We start from the raw sequence: 23,107 nt of genomic DNA on the forward strand, positions 1-23,107 counted from the left end.
CAGTTCTGAAGGCAAAAGGGGGTCCAACCCGTTACTAGCATGGGGTACCTAATAAAGTGGCCGGTGAGTGTATATATCAGGTTACGTTAGACAGCAGGACAGGTAGGTACCCCAAAGAATTTTAGCTAGGTTCCTAAGGCGTGCGACTGGTAAAAATAGTTTTTTTACTCATATTTTCTTTTTATTAACACACATTCTTGTGTTTTTTTTCTGACATGTTGCAGCCTTTTGCAATGTGTATTGCGCAAGTTGACCTTGCCATAAACAATATATGTACAGTGAGGAAAATAAGCATTTGAACACCCTGCTATATTGCAAGTTCTCCCACTTAGACCCTTTAGGGGTCTGAAATCGTAGGGTAGGTGCATGTCCACTGTGAGAGACATAATCTAAAAAAAATCCAGAAATCACAATCTATGATTTTTTTTAACTATTTATTTGTATGATACAGCTGCAAATAAGTATTTGAACACCTGAGAAAATCAACGTTAACATTTGGTACAGTAGCTTTTGTTTGCCATTCCAGAGGTCAAACCTTACTACAGTGCAGTCACCCTGTCCCATGGGCAGAAAATACCCCCAAAGCATGATGCTACCACCCCCATGCTTCACAGTAGGGATGGTATTCTTGGAATGGTACTCATCATTCTTCTTCCTCCAAACACGGTTAGTGGAATTATGACCAAAAAGTTCTATTTTGGTCTCATCTGACCACATGACTTTCTCCCATGACTCCTCTGGATCATCCAAATGGTCATTGGCAAACTTAAGACGGGCCTTGACATGAGCTGGTTTAAGCAGGGGAACCTTCTTTGCCGTGCATGATTTCAAACCATGACGTCTTAGTGTATTACCAACAGTAACCTTGGAAACGGTGGTCCCTGCTCTTTTCAGGTCATGTTCCAGCTCCTCCCGTGTAGATTTCTTACCTTTCATAGGATCATTGAGACCCCACGAGGTGGGATCTTGCATGGAGCCCCAGTCCGAGGGAGATTGACAGTCATGTTTAGCTTCTTCCATTTTCTAATGATTGCTCCAACAGTGGACCTTTTTTCACCCAGCTGCTTGACATTTTCCCCGTAGCCCTTTTCAGCCTTGTGGAGGTGTACAATTTTGTACAGCTCTTTGGTCTTGGCCATGTTAGTAGTTGGATTCTTACTGATTGTATGGGGTGGACAGGTGTCCTCAAACAGGTACATCTAATTTAGGATAATAAAAGGAGTGGAGGTGGAAATTTTGAAGGCAGACTAACAGGTCTTTGAGGGTCAGACAGTTGTTCAAATACTTACTTGCAGGTGTATCATACAAATAAATAGTTGGAAAAAAAATCATACATTTTGATTTCTGGATTTTTTCAAAAGTAATACATTAATAAGTCTTTAAATATTTGACTGAAAGAGACAATTATATTGTTGATCGCAATCATTTCTGAGACAAACGTGCTGCTTGTCCTGCAGTCAGTGCAAAGTTGTCAGCGATTACCCGTCAGAGCGACATGCTCCTAATGGTTACTGCACACAATGTTCTGTTAAATAGATGCACTACAGACAACAGAGATGACACTTTGTGCAGTCTGTCTTCTTGTGTCTTTCTCTTTGCTTTCTTATCCCATCCATCCATCCATCCTTCCTTCTTTACTTCCCTTCCCTTTTCGCTGTGTTGACCATTACAAACAGCCATAAAGACATTAGGATGTAACCAAAGGACATAGGATCCATAAAACACCGCCCACGTATTGTGTAAAAAGTGACCCTACCTTTTATCAGGTAGGTACACGGATCAGCAGGATCCATCTGATATCCAAATGGCCGGAGAGAAAGGCAGATAAGAAAGCTTTAATGTGGATGGTAGACATGAAAATCTATGTTGATAGATTGATATACTATGAAAGGATCACATTATCAATGTGAAAATGGAGGTTTAAATGACTCCGAAGCTGTTCAGTTAAGGTAAATTCAAATTTACCATTAAAGTTCCCATGGCATGAAAATTTAACAATAATATGAGTTCCCGCAGTGGCTAGAAATGGCGATAGGTGTGCATTGACCCCTGGAAAGTTCAGATGGGCCCATGTTATGACCTCATAAGGGGCAAGACATTAACGTTACCTTAAAGAGAGAGAGAGAGAGAGAGAGAGAGAGAGAGAGAGAGAGAGAGAGAGAGAGAGAGAGAGAGAGAGAGAGAGAGAGAGAGAGAGAGAGAGAGAGAGAGAGAGAGAGAGAGAGAGAGAGAGAGAGAGAGAGAGAGAGAGAGAGAGAGAGAGAGAGAGAGAGAGAGAGCTAAGGTATATATAAAAGCACAATGTCATGTGACCTTTTAAGTTAAAAAAAAAAAAAAACAGGGTGGTGATAAGGGACGCAATATGAAGCTTTTGTGGTTTTTAAATCCATTTGCATCTAATGGTGTTAGTGGTCTGAGCAGCTGAAAGGACAGCAGTTTACAGTATTGTAAAACAATATTCCTTGTGGACAATCACAGCCTCTTGAAGTGCAGTAGCTAGTGGCCCTGGCTATTTAGGAGATGGGTGGTTTGTCTGTTTCAGATAAAGACAACACCTTTTAGGGTTGTTAAACTATATCCCGTCCTGCAGTTGCCCTGAGTGTTCATTTGGCAAGGTAACAGAGTGTTTAGTCCCCAGTTGTCACATCAGACTTGTTTACCTGCTATCATAATGACATCAATGTGACCTGGCAGCCCTGCCGTCACAGCACAGTCATAGCACAGACATGGAGACACATTTAGATAGAGCGGAGGTTATTAATACAGGAAATAAATATCTCTAATGGGTCTTTTACTTAAACTCTTAATATTTAAAAGGAAAGTTTCTTGACATTAAACAATCTGTGGCTACATTAGCAAATGGAACAAAACTGGAGTTGAACAGAGGCAAATCTCTGTAGCCACAGTCAACAAATCTACCATTGTCGGATATAAGCTACATGCTGTTTCACAACTGCCAAACTGTTTTGCATGAGTTATAAAGTTATGAAATTGACACGTCAGTATAAACCAAGTGTTTCCCTTACCGCTAAGAACATTGACGTCGTTGGCATATACGTATGGCTTTTTGTTTGAGAATAAACAAAAACAAGTGAGTTAATGGAACAATATCAAATGTTATTTGCAGTGTCGCTAAAACCGTTCCCTCACTTTGCACTTTAACTTGATCATATTTTAAATCATGGAATCAGGACATAACTGTAGGTAATCAAATTCTCAGTCCTTGACAAACCTAATACCCCTCACACACAGACATACACATGAATAAATAAAAGCGACATCTCCGTCTTCATGTCATGTCATCTTGTTCTACCTCCCTCTGACGCAGGGGATACGAGCACAGACTGCTATATATAACCTTGCACTGAAAATGTCATCACTGTCACATTCCTAAAAAGAAAAAAAAAAAAAAACTCATCACAGCTTCCCGTAAACTGGTTACATGCTGGTGACCCAGAGTAGCCCTTTGGATATGAATCCAATGCGTACTCAATCATCATCATCTGTTATCATCAATGCAAACCTTGAAGGAATTCATTTTGCCAAAAAATACGATTAACGGATTATCAACATAGTTGTCCTTAATGCCCTGGGTTTACCTTAATGTAAGTTATAAATATATCCACAGTTGGGTCGTCGTCGGCAGTTGTAACGGGACCCTGGATACGATGAAGACGCACAGTGTGATAAGGACAACTGTAGCACCACAACATCCTCAGTCTGGCAATAAATTTAACCTCTCTGTGACAACCAAAATACCAACATGGCTGTGGTCCATTACCTGATAAGTAATAGATTTTGGGGATTTTATAGATCGGTCTCTGCCACGTAAAGGTGCCATGTTGACTCTGTGCACAATGGCTGGACTGTTACAGTTTTAGCAGTGGGGGGAAAAAAGCAGGTTTGGCAAAATTATTGCTCCTAAATTGCCAAGATCCGTTAGGCTCCGTTCCATTAGGTGACCTGATGCCTGTTTGTTGCCAAGCGGCAAAAACAAAAAGACAACCATAGGCCAAAACATAGGGAGAGGAGGAAGCATAACTGATGGTGTCGTGGAAGCACCTGGTTCCCGCCCTGCCTCCATGGTAACAGATGAGGACTACCCGACAACATTGGGGATGAAAAAAACGTTACCCACCTTTGGCCATGAAGTTCATAATCAAAATTGTTTTTTTTATTTTTTACTTCTAAAACTTAATGGTGCAATTAGCGATGTTGGGTGACGTTACTTTTCGTTGACGTTCAAAGTATTTTGAACGTATTTTGTCCCGTCCACCCCCTAAAAAACGCATGGCATCGCTTAGAGCACCTTAAGTACATTTAATATCAGACAATTACTTTTGATACTTAAATAAAATATCGAGATACTTTTAAGACTTTTACTCAAGTAATATTTTAAAAGGAGACTTTGACTTTTACCAAAGTCATTTCCTGGTAACATACTTGTTCTTTTACTCAAGTATCGCTTTCATGTACTTTAAACAAGACTGCTTGGTTGGCATTCAGATTTTTTTCAACCCAGCTGTCAAAGTGGTTTTCCCTTAGATGGCTGACAGCGTCTGGTGTCAGCTAATGTTGTTTTTACCCCGGCAGACTGAGAGAAATGTCATTCTGCTTCATTTGACTTGATTCAATTTGCCGTCTGGCAAATTCTAATAATCTAACATGAATATTGTTAAAAATGTCACAATGAAAACTTTAATGAGTAGAGCAGGGGAAGAGGAGGGACGCACACCTCACACATCTCCCATTCAGAGGCCACAGCAGTGGAAGACATTACCTCTCATTTAGCTAGTTGTTCCTTCAGGACCTGCTGCTAATCCCATGAAGGATGTTGTTGCTAAAGTAAACAAATTGGAAATAGTTATCTTGCTCATATTGTCTTAGACAATCACAATATTGCAGTGATTACTGTACATAAAAGTGTGAGAAATGATCTCTGAAGATGCAGCGGTATTTTGGATAACTGCTTATGTTTGGCTACTCACAATAGTGCAGTGATCCACATTTGTCATATTGAAGTCCCAAGTGTCCATGTAAAACATGAGTTAACTGGTGGAGTCAAGGTACCTTACTTATGTATTTCAATTGGTAAGTGTTAATAAATAAGAAGGCCAGATAATACTCTGAGGGAAATATACACCGGCTGGCTTTTTATATTTTATTTTTACTCAGAAAACCATTTTAACTTGTGTTGTCTTCCTGTCAAAATTGAAAATCAACACTTTTGTTGATGCTTTTTAGTCATGTATTCAACTTTTTCTTACGTTTTTGTCCAATTTTCAACACTTTTGATGATTTGTTTTCAATTGTTGTCACTTTTTACATTTTCAACACTACGTAACACTAATTTCTTAACTTTAGTTTTACAGTAATTTTGGAATTAATGGTCAATAAACCTCCATTTATAGGAAATTATAACTAATGTTTGAGTTAGAAAAGCAGAAATTAGGAATTATTTAGACTAAAATTAAAGCAATGTATATATCTTTTAATCAATACTATTTCAAAACCATACAAATAAATAATTTTACAAATAAATATAAAATTGAATAAGATACCCCAACACGAATGTAAGTAGAGATTTGTCATTGCCAAAGAGCGTTGTGTGGAATCAGTCATGTTATTTTGGGTAATTTAAAAAGAACATTGATATAGGAAAACGGGTCAATTTGACCCAAGGACAACATGATGGATAAGTTGAAAGAGATTTTGAGTTGAAAAAGACTGCAGTAGATTTGTATTTCTTTTAAAAATACGGAGAGGGAATTTTATGGAGAAATATTATGGAGGGAATAGATTTACAATATTAGCAATGACGATGCACTGCTTTGAAATGCAACTGCAGCCACCTTTACGGCTGGAATGTATTGGTCTGTGTATTAATGATGCTTCATGCTGTTATAACCAAACTAAATAATTTGCAATGCACTGCAGGATATTCATAAGAAATGGCTACCAAAGGGGAAATCAACTACTCATTACAACCTTTTGTGTATCATTTATGTTCACACTATACCTACAAATCTGAATCGGAGGCCCTGGCTGATCAGATCTTGTTACTGTACTGTTAGAGGTTTAAAAAAACAACATTATTGACCCTGTATCCCGGCATAGTAAAAGTACTGTTAAAGTGAATGCATGTTATGCTCACATTTCTTTATTGAAAAAAATGCGTAATTGTTAAACTCCTAAACTATGTCGGACTTTTGACATCTGCTTCGAGATCCCAGAGCCAGCTGCTACATTTAGTGAGTCAGGCTGAAAGCACCCAAAGTCACTGATAAACACTTAGTCAGGCTGCACAGATTACTTGCTGATGCTTCTGTTTTTTTTACAATTAGCAGGGAGAGGAAACTGCGTAATGACATAATACTCAACCATTCAGTTTATGAACTCTATAGAAAAATTGTATATTGTATAATCGAATTTGACTGACATAGACCTAATCTATAAAAAAAAGAGTCAAAGCTGAAAATGTGATCATTCTGCACTTTCTTAAACCTAATAGAAATCTAAAACTTTACAGTTTCTTAATTAAACCTAAATATCTACCACACAGAGGGACCAATTTAACCAGATGTTGGCTCAAATGGGTTTTCTAAAATAGTTCTACAAAAATCATTTGATCATATTTTGCTACATGCATAAAACTTATTGACAAATTGACCACTATGGTGTCATATAACATTGGATGGAATCTTTTATTATACATTTTATTCATACGATGTACAGTATAAACAATGCATTTGAACTCTATCATTAGTATCACTCAAAGACACAATGTGCGTTTCAGATTTATTACTTCTGTTTGTCCAGAGAACATATGTTTTATTTGTTTACACTGGGCCAGAAAACCTCTAATGGCTGCACTTAAAACCCTACAACAGCTCGTGTGTGTGTGTGTGTGTGTGTGTGTGTGTGTGTGTGTGTGTGTGTGTGTGTGTGTGTGTGTGTGTGTGTGTGTGTGTGTGTGTGTGTGTGTGTGTGTGTGTGTGTGTGTGTGTGTGTGTGTGTGTGTGTGTGTGTGTGTGTGTGTGTGTGTGTGTGTGTGCGCGCGTGTGTGTGTGCGCGTGTGTGCGTGCGCGCTTCAGTTCTGAGCCACTGTCAGACTAAGAAAAAAAAATTAAAACACATTTCAGTGTGGAATAAATGTGTAAATGTATAGAAGTATAAAAATGAAACCCAGTGCACACAGCTCAATGAACATGTCATAATGTCCATGAGAACAGGAGAAAACAATTAATTCACAGAAATGATGCAACATTTTTGTGACTGACTCAACTCTGCAGAATGTTGTGCGGGGAGCACGCACGCACGCACGCACACACACACACACTCACGCACGCTCCTGCTAGTCCTCCGCTAAGCTTCAGAACTCATTTCATAACCATCTAGTGCTGCCTACAACTTATGGTTTGGGAATCAGTTTATAAAGAAAGAGGACATAAACACTATTCTTTGAATACATACTTTAAATATTAAGTCAGATTGTCTGTCTCTGTCTGGTTTCCCAAAACAGATTATAAACAAATTATAGCCATGTTCCCAATGGTTTTCAACCTACAAATCAATAAGTTGCTTTGCATGTTTAGCATTAGTTTTCTAATTGAAGAGAATGGTGGTAGCAGTGCACTCAATGTGGTGTCTGAGCATCTTCACTGAGATACCCGGGAGAAGCCTGTAGGAAAGATCTGCTGAGCTTCATTATGACACAGGGGAAGCATGGATATGCTAGATCAACACTGGGTGTATTTCGTAATCTCCAGTTTCTATTTGCTTTCTTTTCCATGCTTAGAGTTGGCTGTGGTTTGTGTTTACGCCAACTGTCAGTCCTGTTCTGAGACACACTGCCTCCTTGTGGACTACAGCTGTGACTGCAAGAGAGCCACACAACTTCCTCAATGCTCTGTAGTCCTTTGTGCTGGTCACAAGAACCAGTAACCCCATCAATATATAGTATGTTTATGAATTGGTACATTTCATCAAACAAACCATCGGGTGTGTCAGGTTAGCTTATTTGTGTCCAAAGGAGAATGAGTTGCAATGGTTGTTGAAGGAAGCGTTGGGCTTAATAAGGGCTTGGAGGTCCTGTATGTAGGAGCCGTTCCCTTTACTGCACTGCATTCTCGAATGCGATCTCTACCAGGGAGCCAGTGTTGTGAAGGGAGAAGGAGAGTGGCAAAGTTAAACATGAGACAAGTCTGGACAAGCTGCTGAAGTCTGGTGGCAGACGCAGGGACCTTTAGTCGTCCGGACGGGAGTAAAATATTATTCAATATTTATTGTCTTGTATTGATTGTATGCATTTATCATAATGTGGCATACCAGAAAATCTCTTGTTAATGTGACATTGATTTCAACCATATCACTGAGCTGCATTACATAAAGTGATTTATAGGTACTTACTGGAATGGCCCCTCAGAGCTGACAACTTGGTCCTGGACTTCTGCAGCAAAGAGAATAAGATCAGCATTCTTGAACCAGAAGTATAAAATCTGATCTTTCACATCCTGTCAAAGTTAAGTCAGACTCTAGGCAATGTAGATCACTCAGGACGGATTTTAAAACCAGGCAATGACTGCATTATTTTATGCTAAATGAGACAAACAAGTCAGTCTTCATGAATTCATTTTTATTGACGGTACAGTCTGTTCTGTAGAATAGAACACTTCAGTCCCTGAACAGAAAGGTTTATACTGAAAATAAAACAACTTAAATCCCTGTATTTGTGTTCTACTGTTACATTTTATCTTAAAAAAAAAATAAAGTTAGCATGACTGTATTGCATACATATACAATTTAATAATAATTCCCCTTCTGAGGTCAACAGGAACTGAAGATAAATCAACATAATAATGTACACAAGTATATGGCCCTACAGCAGGATTACTGTTTGTAATAACTTACATTCAGATGATTCAGTCGACACACAAAACAGCAACCACACACACCAACTTGTAGTTGCTTCAGTCTTAGCACTTGGTATCATTCTTAAATACTGTAAACCCCCCCCCCCCAGTTATAAAGCAATGGACAGCCTCAGTGTGTTGTAACCGTGAACAGCTAACCGTACCCATTGTTTTAAATGGAAATAGTTTGATGAAGCCATGTTACTAGTTAACCCAAACTGTCCAATGAAAAGGATTTAAAATGTCAGTGCGCCCGGTTAAAAAATATAAATACAATCTGCAGAAGTTCTAAACCTACAATGGACCTTCCGGTATGCGTGCTTCTAATAATCCAAGGATTTAATAAATATATTTAATGATTATTAATCTGCCACTCAATAACATTGCAAGTTTAACCCCTTAATCATTAAAGATTTAAACGGATTACTGCCAGCATCATCGCCAGCCATTTTGTCCTTTCATTCACTTCCGGTCAGACAAACAGTCAGCGGCCCAGTCCCAATGTCCATCTTCAGCATGATCAGCACGGGGATACTTAATGGGTCCGATGTTAAATCTGGAAAAGTAAAACTTAGGGTTGCTCTTTTTTCAAATATAGCTTAGTAGGGCTGGGCAATAGGTAGAAAATCAGAGATCAGGAAATTCTTGACCTCTATCGATATTGTTACAATATTGTAGTGTTGATAATTGGTGCTTTCAAAAAATATCTTCACACTTAGATTTTAGATAATCATCAGTAATTTGGAAATAATGTCTAAGTGAAGAAAATGAAAATAGAACAGTCTAGTAAGTTTAGAAAAGTACATCGCTTCACTGTAATGCAGCCTTTAAAACCAGGAACACCCACTTGTCATATTATGATATCCTAAATCTAAGACGACACCTAGTCTCATCACTATATCGATGTAAGAGATAAATTGGCCAGCCCTATAGCTTAGTAAGATGTATGGAAAGTGTAGGAGATGTCTGGGTGTTCCCTATGCAGGACACTGGAACTGGGTCAATAATACCAAATATGTCCCTTTAGCAACAAAGTGTGATACAAGTTCAGTCTCTTGCTCTTTAGAACCAACATTTGGATAATTCAAGTCACTCCTTTAACAGTTACATTCAGAAAAAAATGTTTTATAATGCTTAATATTGCTATTTTTTAACCCACACGCTTGTTTGAGTTTGACAAAATAAATTGTATGTATACAGTGTGTGATACAGGCTTACACAGGCAATATGGAAAAAGTGAATCTGACTTAGCAAGTTTTGCGTTTTTCTGCAGGTCTGCCTCTTGTTTTCTGTAGTCACAGTGTTAACAAGTGTTTGTATAGCTGGAACCTGTTCTTCATTACCGTTAATGTGCTACATGTCCCTGTGGATTCTAAATGAGCCCAAACACATAAGGAGGCAAAAACAATGAGCCAAAAATAGACATGAATGATCATGTGTGCGGCCCCTCAGTAGGTTCTGGTAGATTATTCTGCAGTTATTCTCATTTACACACTCTCTACTGCATTCAAATAATAAAGTAATCAAATAATACAAAGCTACTGTATACTTTTAGGCACATAAGAACAGTGAGTCACATCAAGATCATACATCAAAGGCCCAATCTGGAGTATTTTTGAAATTACAGATTACATACAGTATATAGAGGTGGGGGAGGGGAGGGAGAAGGTTTGTTGTTAGAAAAGAATCTCTTGTGCCAATGCCATTGTATGTGACAATAAAACTCCAGTGTAATTAATGGCCTGAATATAAACTGACAATGTTTTTCACTTTGATTAATTTTCTAACATTGTTGAATTCATTTAAAGGGTTTGGTTATAGGCTAGTTCCATTCAGGAGTAGCAGCTGTAGTTTTACAATGGAAGAGAATTTTTGTCTTGTTTTTTTTCTAAAGTGCACTCATACAGGATGAGAAGGGACATGAGAGGCTCTGCAGTACTTCCACCAGATTGGGCCTTTCACATAATATGACACAGTATATTGCATATACAATATACGATTACAATGGACACAAAGGAAGGCAACATACTCAATCATTAGTCTGGTCTGACAGTATATGGATATAACACAGTGTAACAGTGACAGACTTAGTCACCACCATTTCATTAATTTTACTGACTGTTGAAATCCAGAGTCTGAACTTGTTGAGTCTGTAGGTGGACTACACTGCTCATCACTCTAGATGTTTGGTCTGGGCATACTCTAAAGCTGAAGGATATGTATATAGTCATGTAGGATTTTTGGTTTTGAATATCTCCTATTATGTCCCAGTTTCATCGTCACTGTGTTGGTCATCGCATGTTAAATACCACAGTCCATCGCTTGGCCTGGTGCGTCCCGGTTTTATCGTCTGTGTGACCATTTCTAGTTCATGTAGTGTCTGTGGTATGGCCAGTGTGTGACTTCTTTGCATTTTGTCCATTTCCTGTGTGTGCTGGGGATGTGGGGTTTGCATCATATGTGGTATGACTATCTCTGCGCTGGGGGGGCCTCCTGGGTCTTTCATAGCCATACTGGCTCCTACCATGGCAGGATAGCTTCGATTCCTCCTTAGCCCTGCATTCAAACCTGGAAGCCCCCCACCCAGTGCACTGTTCCCAACTCCAGTCGAGCCAAAGGGGGCTAACAGAGTACTCCCAGATGGAACAGAACCAGCATGATGGGAGAGGGTGCGGAAACGTTTTAGTTTGTCCACAAGTCGCAGGTTCAGCTTCTCGGTTTGGCTGTCATCACCTGTTTGCCCCACACGCTCCCTCTCCGCCTCCCCCTGCACTTCCCTCAGAATGGTACGAGCCGGCTTTGAGGCAAGGAAGGTGTCATAAAATGGCGGGTCATCAGTGGAAGGGCTGAACTGAAACGCTGGGCGGGTGGTGGTAGAAAAGGGAGAATTAGAAACAGGGTATTTGGGTGAGGTGGAAGGCTGGAAGAGGAGGCTGTCTGGGCGTTTCTCCACTCGTCTGTGGTCAGTCTCCTCTGGTGTGTCGGTGCTTCTTTGCGCGCTGGTTCTTCCCACGGGTGTTGAAGCTCCGCTGGTGTCAAACCCTCGGTCCCAGCTGCGGGGGTCATACACTGAGGCAGAAATCCCATGTTCCAGCAGGAGGCGCACCAGGCCGAGGGAAGTGCTGGTGGTCTTGGTCGAGTCCCTAAGGTTGGTGGAGGACTCGGCTAGTGAAAGGGAGAGGGAGAGGCGACGTGGGGTGCAGCAGGGGCTGTAGGAAGGTGTATGCGGGGTAGAGAAGGGTATAGGAGAGGAGATGGGGGTAGGGCTGCCGATGCAAGCACTGCTCTGACAAGAAGCGAGAGCGGAGCTGGAGATGGTAGAGTAAGGGGGAGAGAATGGGGGGGGGGAGAGGGAGGAAAGAGCAGAGGAACAGAGGCCGTGGATGTGCATGGAGCATGAGAAACAGGATGGGAAATGAGACAAATGAGTGGACATTAGTTATCAAGTCGTAGTGCTTGGCTTTTAGTGACAATTGACACTCATTGAAAATGCTATGGAATGAATTAAAAGGTAACCATGCAGGAATTAAAATTATTTTCCTATTTGGGAGACTGAGATGTGGAGATCAGTTTTAGACCCCATCTAAATCTGCATAAAAATACTGAGTTGTTAGTCACAGGCAGTCCACTCAACAGTGACAAAATAACATTTAAAATGATAATCAGTCAGGAACACTAAAGCTTACTGACACATTGTATATGCCGCCTATTACCACACAGCAAATCTATTAGTGAAGCTACACAGTTTAAAGAAACTAAGCACAAAAATCGCGGACTCAGGTGCCATCACATGACCTACATCTGGGCAAAGTGGTTATGTACTAGGATGATATCATTACCCCTCTCCTGATTCAAAGCTTCTCCCAGCCAGTTCTGAGAATGGTTCTGGGTCTAGTGTTCAGACATCCGCTGTTATCGGTCTGAGGATGGTTAGGTCTCTAGTCCTGGGTCCTTGCCTGTTTCTCTCTCTGGGTATACCAGCAAGTTCTTAAAGGTTCTAGATCTGAGATTTTTAACATGTCCCGACAGCTGAAGTACGGTCACGCAGCTATGATGTTACGTGACCAGTTAATGTCCACAGTGTATGTCCGTAACTGTCACCGCATCCACCTGTGAGCGTCTGTCTGGAATACTCTGTGGTAGGACAGCTGATTTAACCCGCCAGTCGTCTCCGTTGTGGGCACCGACCAGCAGAGAGCCACGAACATAGCAGAAAAATCTAATGGTTCTGAAAGTCATATATAGAACCTTAAGGGTTGAATGGCTTGTTGTAGATGCTGAATCCCTTACATCAGGAGCTAGACAGGGATTACAATTTCCATGTATACCCTAAAATTTTTATCAACTGACCGAAGGACCAGATCAAGGTCACGTGATGACACCTGAGCCAGTTGCTTTTGCTGAACGAAGTTGCTAGACGTGGTTAAAAGATCTGAAAAGGTAAGAATTGGATTATTTCTATCACATGCTGTTCCAAAAAGCAAGAATGAGCATCCATGCTCAAATCCTCACAAAGTTAGATTTGATCAGTGATTGGAGTCATAGCATTGTGTCAGATGCTGGATTGTTAGTTGGCAACATGTTGCCTGGGAACATGGCAGACTGGCTTATATGAAGGCTAGGCCCACGAGTTGGGGCAAATAACTTTTGTCATTCTGCTTTACACACACCCACAGTCTTTAGGAATGCACTCCCATGCATTGCCTCACCCATGTGCACCCCAGTGGGTGCACTCAATGGGTCTGCTCTACTCCGGCCATGACAACCATATGATACAGTTCCACTTCCTCTTCCTCAACACATGAACTGCTGAGGCCAATCAGACACCAGGGAGACAGAGAGAAGTCAGCCATATTCATTTATCAGAATTATTTATTTGTCATTATAAATGACTGAATGAATATTTAAAAAAAATATATTATAAATGTTGATACCGATAGATCGGGAAATGCCTAATATCGGCCGATTTATTGGTGGGGCTCTACTAAACAATATTGCACACATTTTAAAATTGAATACTGTTCAACAGCAATAAAAAGTAATCTGGTATGGAAGATGGTTACCTTGGTGACACAGATGTCAGCTGATCAGAGGGGTGGAGAATCCTGCAGGTGGTGAAGGTGTATGTAGAGTTAGTATGGGACATACACTTCCCGGGGTAATTAACTGGAGGAGAGGAGAGGGAGGGAAGGAGAAACAAAACATAGAAAAATGCTGTTAGGACTAAAACAAAGGGTACTAAGCAACACTGGAAAACCCCTGGACGCCAAGTAGAGAAAAAAATAGACCATGGTTACAGTATGAGCCCCGAGCAAAAGAACCAGCATACACTAGCTCCTGAACTACTAACACATAGAATTGGTGATGGGGTGTGCACTGTGGGCACCCAGAGGTGGGCAACTTTGCCACCAGCATTCTTTTGATGTTGTGTTGAAGCCAATGACTCCTGTAATCATTCCTCCTGCTCATACTGGTCATTACAAGCAGACATTTCATACTAAAAAGACTATAACCTTGGAAGATATCCACTTGAGTTGACAAACTCAGATGGCTGAAGCTTTACATTAATGTCGGGGGAACTTTGCAATGTATGTTTTCATGGAACAAGGGGATCACTTACATTAATAGCACATGAGGAAAGGATCTTGTAATGGCCAGTGTGAACAGGACTCCGGGATCATCACAGCAAGTCAAAACTGTCAGTGTACATATGTACTTTTGACTATTGACAGAATTTTAAAAGACATTGTGAACCCATGCTTTCAGTAAACTATACATGTAGCCTTATGGTTTGTGTTACATATTACTTCCTTTTGTGATTATTTGTTGATGGCAAATTTGTCTAAAAACGACCACATCTTTTAGCTAGCAAAGGTTTAGCAAAAGAAAAAAGTTAATGAATGTATAAAATCTATTAACTAGAGAAGAAAGTGAGGTATGGTACACATTGTATGGGCTATTACACCCATATGCATCTGGCATGATGTCCTATACAGTGTGTATTAGACTGAATGAGGATTCATAAGCAAGAACATACAGGAAATAACAGACTAAAGGAAAAGCCCACCACAGTAAAATCAAAAGGAGTAATGATTAGCAGCCAAAACCATGAAATGTATGTAAGTTTTTCCAAGAATGTCTGCCTGCGTAATAAATTCAGGATTCAAATTTGTTTGAAAGAACGTGTGTGCAACTCCTGCACCAATTAAGAGTGCTGGCAAACCTTTAACTCTTCTATTAAGGCTACTATTTACACATCCAGCAGCTGAAAAACAGGGGCGCTTATAGAAGCCAGGACTTCGCTATGGAATAGTCACACATTTCTATTATATTTTCTGTGACATTTTTACTTCAACCATCAAATTTGATGTATTTTGATGTGGGTGTTATTTAATTTGCGGTGATTGATTTTGTTGAATTTATGTTAACTCTTGTTTTGACATCATGGTACCATCACTTTAACCTTGGATTTTTTTTTTTTTTTTTTAAATCCATAAATATATCACCATGTGTATACGAATGGGACCGCACACCAAAGCTATAAGTCAAATAATATTAACCGGCCGTGGGTGTTGTGTTCATGGGACTTTGACAGCTGCACTAAAAACAGCTGATATACGCATTCGTGCCCACATACTGGACTCGAGCCTTGATATTTCTGCACACACGTGTTTGCGTGGTACGTTGTGTTTAAGTGTTGACTGCTAGAAGAAATTAAATACTATGAGTGTCAAATACTATGAGTGCCAAAATATTAAATCAAAATTATGTCAATTACATGAAAAACTGTGCAGGTGCTGCAGGTCCCATCAAGAGAAATTATTAAAATTGTAAGACACTCTAAAATCTTGTCTTAGGATAGGTTGGTGGAAAGTGGAAAAATAAATGTGATTGGTTGAAATACAGCAACACGTGGCAGTGAAAGAAAGTGTGAACTGAGAAGGAAGACTATGAAGATGGAAACTGAAGTAACTGAAAAAAACAAAAACATGTACTCTGTTTTGATGGGGTTCGATGGCTGCCGGTGGGATGGGTGTGCAGGTGTGTGCACGTGAGCGTGCAGGAAGGGACGTCACATTGGGTTTTGAGATGTCCAGTGAATGGTTTCCCCAATTCCCTCACCCTGCAACCCTTCCTCTTCACCCCCCTCCCCTTTATGCCCCATGCTCCAGGGTTACATGGGTGGGTGGGTGCAGTGCAGTGACCTCAGCTAAGTGCTCCCTCACCAGACAAACGGTCCACTGTGGCGGGCTGTAAGGCCTGGAGCTCCTTGAGGTCCACATACCCGTTCATCTCGGAAGAAGAGGGGAGAGGAGGAGAAGAAGCAGGGGAGGGGCAGGAGAAGGAAAGAGGCATGTTTGCAACATGTCCATCTTTGACTTGAATCGCTTCTCTTGCCCTGCATACGTCTCCTAGTAATTTATCCGATTGGCTTTGATCATCAACGTCTTCATTGTTGATGCAGCAGACAAAAGGAGAAGAGGTAGAGCAAGGCCGGTCCATGGGAACAGAGCTCTCTCCTGATAAGCCAGTGAATGAGTCACATGAAACCTCGTCCTCCTCTGGTTGGTCCAGGTGCCAGCCGTCTTCCTGTTCCTGCTCATGTGCTAAAGTGCGGAAGCCCTTTGTGACCACGCCAGGCCGATGATCCAGCAGAGCTCCCATGTGTGGTTGAGCTAGCTGCTGCCATGCATGGAGAGTAGCAGAGCCTGGAAAAAAGGTCAGAAAAACTCATGTTATCTAAACGTTAAGATGCTCTCTGCCACAAATACAGCTCATTGAGATTGTGTTGCCTTCAGAACGGCGTCAGTGTTGGTGATAATCATTTAAGGAATTTTAGATGTTGAATCACAGGATGTTTCAACAGAAAAAAAAAAGTGTTAAACGCTACAAATTACTAGATATTAGGGTTTGCACTCCTACATTGTTATCTTAGGTCAAATTATATCTACAATTGGTATGTTGGTATTGGTATACAATAGGCCAGCAAGAAGGTTGCCTTGCTTAAGGGGGCTCTCACAAAAATGAAGGGAGGCACATTGCAACACTGACAGGCCTGCTTCACTGAACTTAATACTGCTATCCATTATACTGGATATTATATAATACTGGTCTCATTTCAAGTCAAGTGAATGGTTGTTTTTTCTCATGATACATGCAGGTCCTTTGAGAGATGTCCGTACACACGCTCACAAAACAAATACAAAAGAGAGAGAAATGGGAAGGTAAGAAAATTAGGAATATTTTATTTAAGAATTCAACAAAGAAAAGAAGTTGAACAGAAAAAGAAGTAAAGTGCAGACAAGACAAAAAACAAAAATGAAGAAAAGGCGAACATAAGAGTGAAAGGGATGGACAGTAGAGACAGTAGTGTAATCTGTCGATTGGTTTCTCTACATTATAGGCTCACACAGTAAGTATGTACGTCAAAATTCTGATCATAAGTTTCTTTGTTAACTTCTGGACTGTTGACCTGACTTATTTATGGTATGATTATGAAGGCAAAACACTGTCATGCAAATTATCTGAGGTCTCAAAAAATTTGAAAAACCAATCTGAGAGATACTAGATTATTAAAAACATCTCGGCAAACCATTAGACTTGGAATTAAACATTTTGTCTTTCACTCCTACCATGCACCACGTAGTGTTAACACGTTTAAACACTAGGTGGTGCCACAAAACAGGAAATCTTTGTGACAGCAGTTTTTTTCTTTTTTTTCTTCAATTTTGTCTTTCTTTAGGGACATCATTTTTAAAGTGATGAATGTGTTAAAGGCTACCAATTGCACATGTACAATTTTAACAAAATATCTTCAGGTTTAAGGCTGTTTTGCTTTTTTGGCCAGCCCAACAATATAATGTGCCTGCAAATATATATCAACAAATTAACTCTACAAACTCCACATTAACTTAAATACACTATGGCACTAAATAATTATAGGATAATAAATATCCTATAGAAAAAAACAAGGCATAAGAAAAATGTGTTATTACATAAAGTGCCATTTAGTACAACATACTGACTCACTTTAAATGCTACATATTAGACGGATCTCTCTCTCTCACACACATCTGTTTTTAAAAAGATATACAGCACATTTCTCTATGTAAAATGTTGAGAGTTGAGGGACTGAATGTTTCAAACCATCAGCACGCTTTCAAATATTCTATATTTCAAACCAGCAGCGTGGCTGTGTGTGTCTGAAGTAAAACGAGTGCTGGAGATTTAAACTGCCTTCCCGTTGCTCCACCACCTCCAGCAGGCCTGTGACTAAAGCCAGCGGAGCTCTGGGTGGAGGCTGGGAGCTCGGCCCGCTGCTCAGCTCCGACACTCTGGAGCTTGTCTGCAGGATCTTAGGATCCCGTGAGACGCTCAGAAAGATTTTGGACTGACTGCGGTGATGCAGTATAAGATAATGATTCTGCTGTTGGCTCTGGGATTGGGTCGGACTCGTCGGAGTGTAACTTTGGGGAGTGTGTAGAAATCTACTATTTGAATTGTGTGCCGGGCTCTGGTTTGGATTTTGTTTACCGTTCTGAAAACTTTTGTCATTGGGCAAGGCATTCTGATTTTGACTCTCTTTTTCATTACGTGGAGGATTAGAGGACTTGTGTCTCTGAGAGGAGTAATCACCTTCTAGTGGCTTTACAATTTGCAGCTTATCTGGCAGGTACGATCTGGCTGTGAAGGAGTAGCCCGACCAGGCGCTTCCTAAGGAGGGATGCGAGCACAGCGACAACAGGCTCTCGGTCGGTGTCGCCAGGCCTCCACTGCTTCCTTCACCTCCCCTTTCTTCCTCTTTGGCCAGGTAAGCCTGCTTTCTCGCCCTCTCATCCTCGAAGAAGCGTTTTTCTGAGAGGTAGTTGTCTCGGCGGAGAGACAGACGTCGCAGGGCTGCCTCCAGGTCCCTGCTGCCCGGGGTCCCTGGGGTTCCAGCGGTCCGCTTGTTAGAGTCCTCTGACCTGGGCGGGAGTACATTGTTCACATTGTTTGGTTTCAGAGACAATTTTTTAAAAGCACTTATGTCTCTGTTTTGTAATTTTGTAAAGCAGGAACTAATGACTGAAACCTAAAACTTAGGCAAGAGTTACTAGGCAACAAGTGAGTGGCATGTCCGTAGTTACTGGAGACAAAGAGGAAGAAACCAACACGAACGTAGAACAATCCAAAATGTATGTTACAGAGGCGACCTGCCGTACCCATCATCTGGACCCTCCAGGATACTGCTAGTCCGATTGTCCAGGATGATCCCACTTCCTGTCTCGCTGCCATATATGGAGTTGCAGCGTGGCGTGCCCACCCTGCTGGAGAGCCCTGAGGTGAGGCATGACGTCTGATTGGAGCCTGGGATGTTGAGGGGGGAGGGGGCTAGCGATGAACGCTGCTGACGCATCAGGTTCAGGTTTTTCACTGTCTGGAACACTCGCTTTGGGTGTAGTCTGGAGAAACATAATCACATATATATTAAATTAAGAGTTCTAGTATATCAACCCTTTTTTGTTTTCATTTTAAGGTGAGCCAGGTTTTAACTGGATATACCTCTGCTCCTCTACATCTGGATCATCCATCTGAAGTTCCTTCCTCATGGTGCCCTCTATTTCTGCTGCCAGAGAGTCCTGGAGAAGAAGGCAAAAAGGTAAGATGATTTAGTAGCAACTGAAACCACGGAGATGCTGTGGTTTCAACAGAGCCGTAAACAAATAGACGCTCACCATTGGGAACAGACCCAGAGAATGGAAACGCCTCGGTGTGCTGAGTGGTAAAGTTTTATTCCTCAGGTTCTTCAGCTCCTCCTGAGCCTCGTGCAGCATCTCCATGCACTCTGCATACTTATCTTGTAACTCTCGCAGCTGGAGGAAAGTAAAAGAAGGATCAAGAGAAACGAGATCCGGAAGCAATTTAGAAATAAGAAACTGTTATGCAAACGAACGGTGCTACAACATGCATTTGTACTTCTGTTGTCATTAAGGATTTAATTAATAGCACCTGGTGTGCAAGTTCTTTTTCACTTGTTTGTCTTTCTGTTAGTGGAACACAAATAAATCAATAGGTCCTTATTACATTTGGTTCTCAGGCAGGCTTTGAGTTAATTAGGTACTGGTGAAGATCCTGATGTTATTGATTTTCATCCATAAATATATACTGTACATCTACTGACTTTTAGGTCTTTTAAAAGTTTTTTAAAGGTTAAGAAATCATTTGAAACTGACATGTAGGTTAAGTTAAGCTTTGTCTTGACGACGTTCTAATACACACATTTGACCATACAACAATACTGCAATTTTTATATGAAGTCTGAAATGTGCTTTTAATGATTGTGTTGTATCAGACATATCACACAAGGTGCTAGTACTCTGCAGACTATCGTGTTATGTTGTTAGTGTAGGTAGTCAGCAGGTTTTATGGTTTGCCTTACTTCCGCAGTGAGTTGTCGCTGGGCGTCTTTGGCTGCCCCTAAGTGCTGAGTCAGCTCCTCGTTCTCCACGGCATACTACAAACACCACAGACAGTATATAAAAACATCTAGTGCATTCAGTCTCATTGCCTTTTACCCAGATATTAATAAGACAAAATATAAATAACTACTGTAACATTCTTTACATACTAAAATATATTCAACATGATCAGTTTAGGGTTCATACCATTTTGGCCTTCTTCTGGAGATCTACAATCTGGGAGAGAAGGTGTGTGATCTCCTCCTGCTGTCTGGAGGCGTCTTCAGTCCTCCTGGCCAGCTCTTCAGCCAGAGAGGAAATCTGCACGTTGGCATCACCTGGAAACATCAACAGGTGCTCATCAAAAGAGAGAATCTGAAAATAAAACGGGCTCTCTACTGCCTCACTGCCTGTAGGCTGTAGCTACGTTTCCATCCACACGTTTTTATTCAAATGAAGTGATATTAAATGAAGAATGCCTTATGGAAACAGTAAAACTTGATTGAATTCGGTCTGATCAGATTTTATCTTGATCGCTATATACGGCTTGTGCGTTAAACGTCATTTGCCGAATAAATAATGAATTGTGATTAAGTTTTAGGTCATTTTATGGTTGCAACCCGCCACAAAATGAAGACGACGTGTTAATTTGCGCCCAGTATTTCCGCTCTGTGTGCACACATGGCGGGTGTCAACAAAGACAGATGGAAGTGGACAGACGAGGAGACGACAGACTTTTTGAATTTAATTTACAAGCAAAGTATAGCTGCTATTTTAGATGGCAAAAATTGATAAAAGGCCATAATTTATCAGGAGCTCGCAGAGGAAATCGGCTACAAAGAATACGACAAGCCGTGGAACATCGTCCAGAGTAAATAGAAGGCGGTCAAACAGCAAGACATTTGAGAGTTGTCTCGCAGCGGCACATAAGCACTATTACAACTTGTGCAATATTGATAATTTGTTGGTAGACGGCGTGATCCATTTTGTCTCGAAAAACTTTGTTCTCAAATGTTAGCTCGCACGTTGTGCGGTTCAGCGCAAAAATTAATAGAAACACCTTTAAAATGTCAAATCTATTCGATATACCAATTTGATCGCAAAACAGCAAGTGATGTCATTATGCACTGGTTTTAATTTGCTTTAAATCCATTGGATGGAAAAACACTTTCACCGACTTTATTCGCATGATTTTTTTTTTTAACCGAACTTCAGATAATTTGATTGACAAGTGGATGGAAACTTAGGTAGCGAGAACGTTGCTGACAAATATAACATGGAGTATAATATGACTTCAGTGAGTCCAACACTCACGTAGTTCTTTGACGCAGTCATTGACAAGTTGCAGCTCTTTCTCCTCATAGGAAATAGTTTCTGTCTCCAAATGACTGGCCTGAAAAACACAAAACAGACATAACTAATCAATACTACGTACTGAAGACATTATTAATCACCCCACTAAATACCTTCTCCTGAAAGATATCCAGGAAGGCACTAACAGACTGCAAGTCATTGTAAGGAATGCAAACTGTATTGATGCCAACAAATGAAATTATACAAACTTCAGGACAAATTTTACAGATTTGATTTTGATGATTACTATTCCTCGCCCCCATTTAGGTATGTTAGGGGGTTCAGGAATAGGCGCACAAAAATGTTTAACGTAGACTCACGAAACGTGGTACACATATGCAGTATGTCAAGACGTACAAAAAAAAAAAACTCATTGGAGCCATACCCTTAACACAACACCAAGTTCGCCATTTTTACTTGATAGTTCGAAATTGCAAGGATTTTGGCCATTTCCACATGTCATACTTTAACGAACTCCGCCTAGAGATTTCATCCGATCAACTTCAAATTTGGTCTGTGCCATCTAAAGACCTTAAAGATGAAAAGAAATTAAAAGACAAACCTTTTGTCATAGGACATGGCCGTGGTGGGGCGTACATTTTGCCATTAAAACAGGAAGTGGGTGTAACTTGAGTGTACATCGTCCATTTGACTTAAAACCTTTCAGGATTCATAAGACTGTAACCCTGACGACATATAAAGGCAGATATTTACTCAATGTCATAGCGTCTCCTAGTGGCAACAGGAAGTAGACCTAAAGATCAAGGTGTTATACTTTAATGAACTCATCCTAGAAATTTCATCAGATCAACTTCAAATTGGGTGACTGAGTCCGAGTGCTGCGCAAGAAGCCCGTCCAACAGCCTTAATTACATAACACGCTTTTGACTCTCTATAAAAAAATGATTGATTGTTTGCAGGAGACTGTGTGTGTGTGTGTGTGTGTGTGTGTGTGTGTGTGTGTGTGTTTGTGTGTGTGTCTACCTCACAGCGCAAAGATTTGTTTTCTTCCTCCAGATCTTTGAGTTTCTTCTGCAACGAGTCCAGGGGAAAAAAAATTGGAGTTGACACATTGTTTTCGCTGGGACGCACACTGTAAACACACACACACACACACACGAGAGAAACATGTGAATCAGCAGGTGACTCAGTCAGCCATTACTATGCTATAAGACCTTGTGAAATGCCCATTATAGCAGAGTTGTTATTTTTCGCCACAAAGAATCACGGTGGTGAATGGGATGGCAGTTGCTCAGTCCATAGGGAGTTGGGTTGGGAACCGGAGGGTCACTGGTTCAAATCCCCATATGGACCCAAAAAAGTTGGGAGCGTCGATTGGTGGCTGGAGAGATGCCAGTTCACCTCCTCGGCACTGCCAGGTGCCCTTGAGCAAGGCACTGTACC

General features: G+C 40.8%; 1 protein-coding gene and 1 long non-coding RNA gene across 9 annotated transcripts in view; one reads left to right on the top strand and one right to left on the bottom strand.

The window, feature by feature from the left end:
* The window catches only part of LOC117945976, a 51,361-nt gene extending 31,818 nt beyond the window's left edge, over window positions 1-19,543 (top strand). The window contains exons 2-3 of the long non-coding RNA XR_004656938.1: window positions 19,099-19,234; window positions 19,429-19,543. This is a non-coding gene — a long non-coding RNA (uncharacterized LOC117945976). The remainder of the gene's footprint in view (window positions 1-19,098; window positions 19,235-19,428) is intronic.
* trak1a (trafficking protein, kinesin binding 1a) overlaps window positions 8,621-23,107 on the bottom strand; it is a 46,959-nt gene continuing 32,472 nt past the window's right edge. For 6 of the 8 annotated variants that reach the window (XM_034873729.1, XM_034873728.1, XM_034873726.1 and 3 more), the window contains 11 exons: window positions 22,688-22,796; window positions 21,665-21,743; window positions 20,558-20,688; window positions 20,332-20,406; window positions 19,628-19,765; window positions 19,455-19,531; window positions 19,115-19,354; window positions 18,549-18,877; window positions 16,139-16,621; window positions 13,976-14,078; window positions 8,621-12,220 (listed from right to left, as the gene is read on the bottom strand). In XM_034873729.1, coding sequence (XP_034729620.1) covers window positions 11,173-12,220; window positions 13,976-14,078; window positions 16,139-16,621; window positions 18,549-18,877; window positions 19,115-19,354; window positions 19,455-19,531; window positions 19,628-19,765; window positions 20,332-20,406; window positions 20,558-20,688; window positions 21,665-21,743; window positions 22,688-22,796 — 2,812 coding nt within the window. In that variant the 3' untranslated portion in view covers window positions 8,621-11,172. Of the gene's footprint in view, window positions 12,221-13,582; window positions 13,719-13,975; window positions 14,079-16,138; window positions 16,622-18,548; window positions 18,878-19,114; window positions 19,355-19,454; window positions 19,532-19,627; window positions 19,766-20,331; window positions 20,407-20,557; window positions 20,689-21,664; window positions 21,744-22,687; window positions 22,797-23,107 lie in introns of all 8 variants that reach the window. The other 2 variants (XM_034873731.1, XR_004656937.1) reach the window with 2 other exon arrangements.

Source organism: Etheostoma cragini, chromosome 6, assembly GCF_013103735.1.
Source record: "Etheostoma cragini isolate CJK2018 chromosome 6, CSU_Ecrag_1.0, whole genome shotgun sequence".
Taxonomy (NCBI): domain Eukaryota; kingdom Metazoa; phylum Chordata; class Actinopteri; order Perciformes; family Percidae; genus Etheostoma; species Etheostoma cragini.